Raw genomic sequence first — 11,008 nt, 5'->3', positions numbered from 1 at the left:
GCCGAAATAAGCTGGAACGAGACCCACGCTTTCTCAATTCTCACGTTGCGGCTACATGCGCAACCCGTTGCTCCTTCGCACGGCTGTATACCTATATATGCGCGCCCGCGCCGCCCGCCGCTCTCTTATCAGTTATCGCTCGTGACGCGGGGAGAGATTTCGTCTTGCGTTTCGTTACGTTGGCGTGCGCGAGCGCGAACGCACACACGCATACGCGTACGCACGCAGAGACGAGGGACTCACGGATGGAGGAGTTACCATATCATTTTTCCGGTGGTGTGGAAAGCGGGAAGAGGAACACGCGCGTCTCTGACGCGCGCGCGACACCGGCCGCTTCTCCGCGCCGCCGATGCGATGTGATTAATGGTGGATTCTCGCCAATGTCGTCGTCGGTCAACTTTACCCACGGACACGATTGATCGAGAGCTCCGATTCTCCGCCTCTTTCCGGATGATAGCGTTGGCTGTAATGTAAATGAAGATAGATCCTCGTTTCCCTCTCACCGCGAGACTTTACTTTCGCATTAATGAACCGGCGCGGGCGGCGTCCAGTACCGCGCGATTTCATTTTTAACGTAACGATAAAGCGTCTCGGCATCGTGCGTACTGCGCAGAATCTATATTTGTATATACAAACGTAATTATAATTTAAGATAAATACGTCGGGTGTGTATTACGTATGTAATTATAAGGTTTGTTCGCGTCGCATGCTCCAACATGCTCCAACATGCTCCTATCACAGCTTCTACTCACTCTATCAAGCGGGTTGGAGTGAGTAAGAGCTATGGTAGGAGCATTTTGGAACATGTTGGAGCATGCGACGCGAACAAACCTATAGTTTCACGTATAGAATCCTTCCGGCGCGGCGTTTACCCGACACATGTATTTGATACACGTATGTGAGCAGGTTGACACCCAAATCCAGGATTGGTTCGAGTAAACTAATTTCTCACTGTGACAACGAGCGTATTTAACAATGAACTCGTGAACGTGAATACGTCTCTTAACAGCTTTTCCGTGTAGAGAAAAAAAATGTTACGGAATTTCCTACGAGAACACGAGTGTAAAATTGTCGATAAAACTTGCATACATAAATGCTAAATTACACACTCGAATAAACATCAATTTCAAGATATCTGGAAATGAATCACTTCACACATGATTGTGTAAAAAATCGTACCGCTGTCCCAAGTTTAATTGTATCGCTTGTTATTACTTGGAAATCAATCTGCATAAATCGGTACGCTGAATTATGTAACCTGGTGATATATGTATATACGTATGTATATCCGTTCAAATACGCGAAACGAAAATCGTCGTGATGTCACGGAGATGAGTTAATTAAATTAAGTCAGCCCGCGCGCGGAATGGTATATTTTTAGAACAAATTTGTAAAATCAATCGTTTGAATATCCGTGAACTATTCGTGTATACGAGCGTTAACGGTAACAAATGTAATTGAGAGACAGAGCGCCGATGCGATGCCATAAATGTGATTAGAGTTAATCAGTGAAATACTTCGATAATGGATTTTCCGCGGATTTCACTGCGGACGAAGCGCGTCAAATTCTCCATTAATGGTTACGACCGTGTCCATTAATTAAACGTGACTGTGCAAAGAACCAAACAGTAATTGTGCCTCAAATTTTCTAATAGAAATGTACGATACGTCCGTTAAATGTCAATTAATAAAGATGACTTATAAAATATCCGAGTATTTGTCGCACCATAGATCGAATCGATTTACGCAAGGAAATGGAGAATGATTTAGATGTCCCGTACGTTTCTCAAGTGTCGAAACTACGAATTGAACTTGTCATTATTTTTTTCGATGCCTCTTTATGTTAATATTTGTAACTTGTTTCTTGGGAAACCTTCATAAACTTCGTAACTTTTCAGTACCTTAAATATAGAGATTTTTATTCCAGAAATGGAATTTTTAATAATTTTAAATTATGTCCATGCTAAATTTAAAATTACAAGAATATATTATATGCATAGATGATATTAAATCTTTTTTTTTTTCGATTGAGAGTAAATATTTTCTTAATTGATATTTTTAATAAGTATAATTTTATTAAAAATTATCTCGCTTTAATTCAAATTAATTTAAAGTTTCATCTATTATTTTATTATTTTTGAAGTTTTTTTCTGTTTTATACAAATATATTTTTTCTTTATTTTCTATGTTTTTACACACACACATTCACAACTCTTTGTTCAAAATGTAATCTTTTATAGTTCTTACAAGAACTTGTTTTTGAAATGCACTCTTCCTGCACACAGAAACATATCATTCTACTGTTAAGAAAAGTGATTACTCAGTTTACTCTTTTCTTTTAAGTAATATCTCAAAAAATTATTTTTTTAACAAAGAACATATTTTTCTCATAATAATCTTAAAATATACGAGTACTTATTACAAATTTTAGGAAAGCTCACTATTATGTCAACTCATGTACTCGAAACGAGAATTTATTTTCTTTTGAAGAATGCTATAAAATGTTATCGAAGAAACGATTTTATACATATAATAAATCAAATTTGTTCTAATTCAATAGCCTTGATTGAAGTTTAAGCTTGTTAGAATTCAGAATGTACTTTGAATAAATTTGATGTTTGTGATAGATTTGCAGATATATGAACTTTTGAAATACTTGAAACAAGTTGTTAATATTTAAGTACAGTAAGGTATGCATTTTTCTGTGTAACTACAGTAAAGGTGTGACACTGCTCTCAGTGATAATGATCGTTCCCGGGGATCTTTGCAATTTGCGACATCGATCGGTATAAAAAGGCTGCCACGAGGTGTTGCCTTTCCCGAGCGAGCGCCAAAACGTATAGACTAGAAGCTTCGAATGTTCTTAATATTATTGCTTCGACATATCGAAACCTACTAACGGTGCTCCGTACTTTTGGTCAATCCGAAAATATCGACGTAAGCATCGCTTCGACGACTTAACACCCATTGACATTTTGTCATCGATGCGCGTTAAAGTGCATAGGACACTTGCTGGCGCGATGGCGCAGTTGGCGGAGAAACTTTCTAAACCCAAAAAAAGTGATTGTTTCCTCGTTAAATGTCGAAAGACATAAGAAGACATGCTTTCCATTTAGTGACACGAATATTATTTTATCTTGACATTCGATAAATGACAAAAACAGAGTGACATTTGTGTCATTAATGGAAAGCATCCATAGAGGCTGATAGAATTTAAACGAATAGCTAGACAACCTGAGTGAAGCCTGCGACATACGATGCACATTTTCCTACTGGATTGTTCGCGTTTCAGTAAATTACTAGAAATTTTGCGTTCTATCAAAAAAAAAAATGTATCGTGTGGCTTAATTCTGTCGCTGGACGGAACTATTTTTTTAGACTTCCTACGATCGTGTTCTCTCTCTTTCGTGGAATACATCACGTTTATCACGATCGTAGAGATCGTTACATGATACGCGTTAAGAATTAACGCGACATATGTTTACTCGATTAATATATTTTTTAGCATCGAGGCGTCGCCACCAATCCCGATCGCGCGAAAAGCGTATGTTGCGCGCGCGTCAACAGCAGCCGCGTTATGTAAATGAAACGGCGCGCGCGCGCCCCCCGCCATAAACGAGACGCGTGCACGCGGCAACCTGGACGTCGCCATTGCATCGCGGCGTGGCGCCGGGACGCCTCTTCGCCGGAGGATTGGCGTTCGGCTGCCAGCCGGGAACCTCCATCCCGACATTGCGACGTCAACTCGTCGGTTGCACCTCGTTACCTTCCCACGCGTGTGACGTGCGTGCCGCTGCGTGCGTAGCCGCTTGCGCGCGCGCGCGCGCACCCACATACACACATACGTAAGCACGAATCACTGCCGTGCGCACCGGATCGCGTTTCGTGACGCGCCGCCAATCACCAAGCCGCCATCTTGGACGAGTCCACTTTGCCGGCTGATCCGACCGCCGGAGTGGCACGCGCGGCCACGACGAACGAATTTTTTTCGCCGTAGCGGCGCGACGTAACGTAACGTAACATAACGTCACGTCGCATCGCCGAGCCGAGCCGAACCGAATCGAATCGAATCGAATCGAAGCTGCCTGCTCGGCCGATGTCAGCCGGCATTGCCCGACTTTCTTCAGGTGCATCGCTGCGTTCGCGTCTCTCTTGTGGGCGTCCGCAGAGCCGTAGCTAGGGTGTGGCGTCAGAGCGATTTTGACGCGACACAAGTTTGATTATTTTTTATCACGCTCGAAACTTTGTAAAAATTATTCCAATGGTCTTTCTACTAATAAGCCATTACCTGAGCTTTAAATCTTAAGTCATGGAAGTTGACTAATAATGGGCTTTCCACAATAATCTATTACCTAAGTTTTAAGTCTTAAATTATAAGAAATTAACCAATCACAGTCGAATGTGAAAAGAATAATTGATTGGTTAATTTCTTATAGTTTAAGACTTAAAGCTTAGATAGACATATTGTAGAAAGCCTATAATAGTCAATTATATGTAGATCAATAAATCATTATTCTTCTCACATTCGACTGTAACTGATCAATTTCTTACGGTTTAAGATTTAAAGCTTTAAGTAATGATCTTTTATAGAATGTGTTATTCTTGTCTTCTGCATAATACGTCCTTTATTGTAAAGACTGTACTTCAGGTAGCTGTCCATTAGATTTATTTATTTTTTACAACTTACTTTTCTGTCCCTCATTTTAATGATATTACGGGAAATTCCTTTCTAATTAGCATTCCAATGTCTAATAGGCGAATTTTTACGGAGAGAGAAAAACAAATTTTTAACTCAAATAGAACAATAAAGTCGCAACATCAAAATAACGTCAAAATGAGTCGTGATTGATTGAAGTTACTTTTAATAATCTGCAGCTAATTTGACGTCATTCTGATGTGACGACTTGTGCTTTACTTGGGAATAAACTTAGGTATATTGTGCAAGAAAATTTAAAAAATGAACGCGCAGACGTCTGACAGTTACAAACCAGTTTGGAAATATTTAAAATTAAAGCTCTAAAATTTTCAGGTTTGTCTTTTATTTTCTCTAAGAAAATATGGTCACATTAATGTTTTAACACGTAAATTTATGCGCATATCGAAGCATATATGTTTTGATAAATGTCTAAATTCGAGGCATTGGTTGCGTTCAGCAGAGAAAGCAGTTTTGCGTGTTGTAAGATTCTTTAATATAATTGGTTTATATACATTTAAGTCCGATATAAGATTAACTGTCTGGGTTTAATTTACTTTTTATCTTTTTTAATATTTTAAAAATTAGATATCAAAGGAACAATAGTAACCTAATCTCTTGTATCAAATAACGTGTTGTTATTTTTAACTTCCATGAGTGCAAAATGTAAATTAATCCATTTTTGTGGTTAGTTTTAAAATAAACAACGTCCCTATTAACGTACGCACTTAATACTAAATCTGAATAAAATTTAACATATTTTTTTTAGTTAAGTTGTTTAATTCCATTAATTAACGACATATTGAGTAAAAGCAGTGGCGACCTATAAAAATGATTAAAGTAACTCAAATTGGATGTAATTTGACATTATAAATTTAACAATGCGGACTTTACATTCAGTGAGGAATTAAGATCAATCATATTAAACATAATGTGAGTAAAAAATATCATATTCGGCCAAGGCAGTTCTTCGTGCTGAATAATATTTCTTATGAATTTATATAATTTCCAGTTTAAACTAACTTTAAATTCATAAGAAATATTATTAGGCCTATAGAAGAATCGCCTTAATCGAATATGGCATTTTTCACTCACGTGTATTTAATCTTATCGCTTAATTTTAATTTTCACTTAATATTCAATCATATTAGAATTTAACAACAATTGCAAAGCTGCTATTTCTGATGTACGCTTTAATGTGTATCTATTATAATCGCGCCAAGACGAACCGGGATACGCGTTTTGCATAGTTATTTTAAAATAAGAGAACAAGAACAATAATATCTTTACTGTTATACAGCATCCTTCCTAAATGCATAAGTTAAACAGATGTTGAGTTTACGTGCTAGTTAAAATCGCCGAGCAGCTCTTACATATTTACGACTCCGAAACTTTACTCACTCTGCGTTGACCACCCGCGTTGCATTTGCAATGCATCTTGGATGCAACAGTGCCGTGCCACTCGGGAGCATGGCGGTGATCTTTTCCAAATTGGAAACGTACCGGTCAATGTTTATTTAGATCGAGGAATGCCTTCCGGTTTAATTTTAATTACGCGGACTTGGAAATAAACGTAGAAGGGCGTATTTTGTACGACAATTCGGAATCGTAGACGAGAATAATTGGTCGATAACAAAACTGCGTTTTATTGCGTAATCGCGTGATTACAAAGTATATCTGTCTTTATTACGAAAATTACGCGGTAATATTACGTTTCGAAACGTCGGAGAATCCGAGTGACGTAACATGCGCGTCTTCCTGGTTCCCTTGATCCGCGACTGTCATTGATCCACTCCTATGACACCTTGTGACGTTACCATTACGACCGGTGCAACACGGGATACATATAGCCAACCTGTCGACCGATTGGTCGTATGGAGTACGCAAGATATCTAAGGCGAGGAGTATAGGACGAAAATGTTGCATGTAATTCAACTTGAATATTAAATTAGGGAATCTCAATAAATGCGAGACATGTACGCTTGTCTGCGAAATTTAATTCTAATTTTATAAAGCTTGCAAATTATATGTTACAGATTAATAAAAAGGAATCCGTAACGGATTATTTCTAAAAAAAAATACGAATTCATAAAAATAGGTATATTTTATGAAAAAAATATAGATATATATTATTTTCTTCAATATTTGATGATGTAACGTCAATTATTAAGAGTATCAACTTTTTTTACTGATAACTGACAATGAAATAATTCTGTCCCCAAAGAATATAATTTAGAAAAATAGAAATTTTTTTAAAGAAAAAATACAGATACTTTGTATGTTATTTTTTTCAGTATTAATAATGTAAAGTTGATCATCAATAACTGAAATAAATAATTCTATCCTCAAAGAATACAAAATTCAGAGAAATAGATATTTCTTTAAGGAAAAATAAAGATGCTTTGTAAGTATATTATTTCTTTTGGTATTAATAATGTAGAAGGATTGATAGCATCAACTTTTTTTATTAGTAACAGAGATACATTCTATTTTTTAATTGATATAATAGAGATATAATAGAGATAGATGAAATTAAAACTAATAATTTTTTAAACAATTTAGCCTAAATATAATATATGAATAAAAAATATATATATAAAATGTCTATCCTATATTTCTATACATATCCTATATTTCTATTTATTGAACATGAGTCAGTATACAAATTCTCGTTCACGCAAAGTGCGTATCTATGGTCTATTAACATGGCATGTGTATCAAATGTGTGTATATATATATATCAAATGTAACAGAATATCGTGGTTAAAATATCTCATATTTGCGAGAGGACGCAATGTATATAACGCCGGAATCGCCATGTAAAAAGAAAAGAGGCCTATTCTTTTTCCAGAACTGAACTTCTTGCATGGTTAATTTTTTGTCTTTTTCTCACCAAATGAAAAGAAAAAAACATGAACCGTACAAGACGTTCAGTTCTGGGATATGAAAAAAGAACAGACCTATGGTGTAAACATCGCACGTAATGGCGGTAACATTAGTAAATCGATGTGTAAGCAGCTAATTAAAAATTTACCCCGACAAACCTAACCGCGGCATCAGTAGGTTTGTTCGCGTCGCAAACTTCAACATGCTCCTACCATAGCTCCTACTCACTCTGTCAAACCCTTTGGAGTGAATAAGAGCTATAGTAGGAGCATATTGGAACATGTTGGAGCATGCGACGCGAACAAACCTAATAACACCTGGCTTGTATCGCTTTCTGAAATTCAAAAGATAAGCTTTGTCGATTGACTATTGTTGAGAGGAACGAGTGCAGGCGATGTAACACCTTGCCTCATTACATCATGGGCGCAATAATGCGATATGGGAGTATCGATACTTCCGGCATTGAGGCATCCGGTATCGATGATGACCACCCTTCATCCCCTCCCCCTCCTATAGCCAACCCCACTTCTCGTACTCGGCGTCGCGTGCCGCAGTCCGTGCTTGTCGCTCGCCGGCTTTTCCGACGCGGCTAAACAAGACTTCCCCGCTCTTCATCTGCCTCACCCTTCCCGACCGCCCCGCGCCATCTCTGTCCTTTTATCCGGTCCCGCTCTCACCCTCTGGCCTTTCTCTTTCTCCGATCAATAAAATAGCCCATCTCTCCCGCGAAAGCTTATCGCTCGTTTGAATTTTAGCGAGGACGACTTTTTCGACCGCGAGCGCTCACCGCCACGACTGTGTCCGACACCGCATCCTTTCGAGAGCGCGACGATTCCATATGCGCGTGAACCTGAATACGATTTCAATTTGAATATGATTTCACGAATCGATGATCGCCGTCCGTATCGAAACGCGGTCATTTACTGTAAACTCAAGAATATTAATAAATGTCTTCACATGATTAATATTCTCGGTATGTCTTTCAGCTATATTTTAGACAGGACACGGTAAAACATTTGGCGACAAAAACATGTTTTTGTCTTCGAAGATGATATTAATTTGAAAATGCTCGATATAATATAACTTTCTAATTACGTTATGATTTAGCTGGCATTTCGTGAGATATCTGCTTCTGATACTTATATGACTTTCTTCGTTATCTACTTGTAAATAATTAGATGATTCGTGCATGTTACAGATCAAAGAACTTGTTCTTGATAATTGCCGGAGTACGCAAATTGTGGGTCTGACAAATGAATTCAGCGCTCTGGAATCATTGAGTCTTATCAATGTGGGTCTTACCAGTCTAAAAGGCTTCCCAAAGTTGTCCAGTCTTAAAAAGGTATATATACATATTTCTAATTATCGCAAAGTACCTTCAAGATACTTATTAAGTTATACTTATCAGAAAAATGATATAGAAATATTAAAGAAGGTGTTTAATGAGATGGTTAATAATTGTCTTTATCAAACAAATTTCCTGTTTTCGTGTATCGTAAGTGCAAATTGTTTTTGTATTGTGCAGTTGGAGTTAAGCGACAATCGGATCTCGGGTGGTTTAAACCTGCTTGATTCGAGCCCCAAGTTGACTCATCTAAATTTGAGTGGCAACAAGATCAAAGATCTTGATACGCTACAACCATTGGTAAGTTCTCATATTTGTTATAGAAAGTTGAAATCTGTCTATCGCCAAAATAAAATCCTATTGTGAAATTCTTCTGTATTCCAGAAAGAGTTCAAGAACCTGAAGAGTCTGGATTTGTTCAATAATGAAGTGACAAATATGGATAATTACAGGGAGAAAGTCTTCAATCTTATTCCCAGTCTACGATATCTTGACGGGTACGAAATTATACACTGGCTTCGCTTTGTTATTTCGTTTATTTTCTCAAAGCGATTGATTGTGTTTTGTCTGTTCAGATATGACGCCGATGATTGTGAAGTCGACAGTGAAGGGGAGGATGATGAAGTCAATGGAAACGAAGATGGAGAAGGAGGTGGCAACGAAGAAGACAGTGAAGAAGGTTGGTTGACAGCTTGATCACGTAATAATTGTAAATAAAAATTTAATCAAGTAGACATGTTTCTTAACGATAACAAAATTATATCAATGTACATAAAAATAATAGCGATGAATATACATATCGAAATATAGTTTCAGATGAAGAAGACGAGGATTTTCTAGATGATGATCCAGGATTAGATATTGTCTATAAGGAAAAGCTTGGGGTGAGTTCACGTCACGTTTAAGTAATTCATAAAGTTGAACTTAAAGCGCATTTAACATGCTTGATAGTACGTTCATCGAGATCTTTCGCTTATTAGACTTTTATTGTTTACAGTATAATCGTAACAATGTGTAGGTGTTGTAGGTTTTTATGTAACATTATGATGATCTAATTACATTTAATAAAATATGTTAAAAATACATAATATATATCGGGATATAGGACAGTGATGAGGAGGATTATATGGGTGAAGAAGAAGAAGAAGATGACGATGAGGATAATGAAGATGATGAGCAAGAAGAAGAGGAAGGTATGATTTTCGAAAATTATAATTTTTATTTTTATCTAGAATTAAAAAATTTCATAATTGCTTAAACGAATATGGAACGAGTATAAATATTCAAATATCATAATTATTTCAATGATATATATATATATATATAATTTTTCTTTTTATTCGTTTATCACATACACATGTTATAAACTAATTTCTAATTGGTACAATTGAACCGATTATATTTTGTGCAGAAGAGTCTCCTGTTCGAGGAAAGAAAAGAAAAATTGATGATGTGGGAGAGAACGCTTAAGATGGAGGGCTGTCTCTGATATTGTTGAATGAGTGTAAAATTCATATAAATATAATAACAATAATTGCGACGCCGAGTGAACAGCTGGGAATCAAACTAATCGACCGACCAATGACAGACTACAGTTAGTGATATGAATTTATCAGTAAATCATTGACTGCGAGGAAATTGTCTGTGTAACAACAAAAGATTTATCGTACGGTAGAAGATACGAAATGTGAATGGATGTGGAAGGCGTGAGAAAAACTAGGAAGGATAATGATGGCATAAAAATAGGACTGCATTCCAGCTGGACACAGCACAGTTTTAGTTATACTAACGATATTTTATATAGAGTATATAGAGTTAGAGAGTATTAGTGGTGTTGCATAAAATGGAAAGAAGATCGTGGAGAGAAAGCTTGAGAGAAAGAGTAAAAGGGCGAGAGTGAGAGTGTGTGAGCGAGAGCGAGAGCGAGAGAGAGAGAGAGAGAGAAAGAGAGAGTGCGCGTGTGTTTGCGCGTGCGAAAGAGACGAAAATAGATTGCGGGAGGTAGCGGAGTTTTACACTCGAAGGAGCATCTTGTCTGTTAGCTCCAGTCGGCCAAAGGCTGGTCACGCTGGAATGCGGTCATC

At 37.2% G+C, this 11,008-nt stretch overlaps 1 protein-coding gene across 1 annotated transcript in view; it reads left to right on the top strand.

Annotated features, from left to right (window-relative positions):
- Mapmodulin (acidic leucine-rich nuclear phosphoprotein 32 mapmodulin) overlaps positions 1 to 10,768 on the top strand; it is a 12,363-nt gene extending 1,595 nt beyond the window's left edge. Inside the window, exons 2-8 of the mRNA XM_018457483.1 lie at positions 8,778 to 8,921; positions 9,105 to 9,224; positions 9,309 to 9,421; positions 9,500 to 9,603; positions 9,735 to 9,808; positions 10,030 to 10,117; positions 10,336 to 10,768. Of these exons, the coding sequence (XP_018312985.1) occupies positions 8,778 to 8,921; positions 9,105 to 9,224; positions 9,309 to 9,421; positions 9,500 to 9,603; positions 9,735 to 9,808; positions 10,030 to 10,117; positions 10,336 to 10,394 (702 nt within the window). The 3' untranslated portion in view covers positions 10,395 to 10,768. The remainder of the gene's footprint in view (positions 1 to 8,777; positions 8,922 to 9,104; positions 9,225 to 9,308; positions 9,422 to 9,499; positions 9,604 to 9,734; positions 9,809 to 10,029; positions 10,118 to 10,335) is intronic.
- Positions 10,769 to 11,008: the final 240 nt, after the last annotated feature.

The sequence above is a fragment of the Mycetomoellerius zeteki genome, unplaced genomic scaffold (assembly GCF_001594055.1).
Source record: "Mycetomoellerius zeteki isolate Tzet28-1 unplaced genomic scaffold, Tzet1.0 scaffold114, whole genome shotgun sequence".
In the NCBI taxonomy this organism is placed as follows: Eukaryota; Metazoa; Arthropoda; class Insecta; order Hymenoptera; family Formicidae; genus Mycetomoellerius; species Mycetomoellerius zeteki.
The sequence above is the reverse complement of the archived record's forward strand: the minus strand, read 5'-3'. Positions and strand labels throughout refer to the sequence as shown.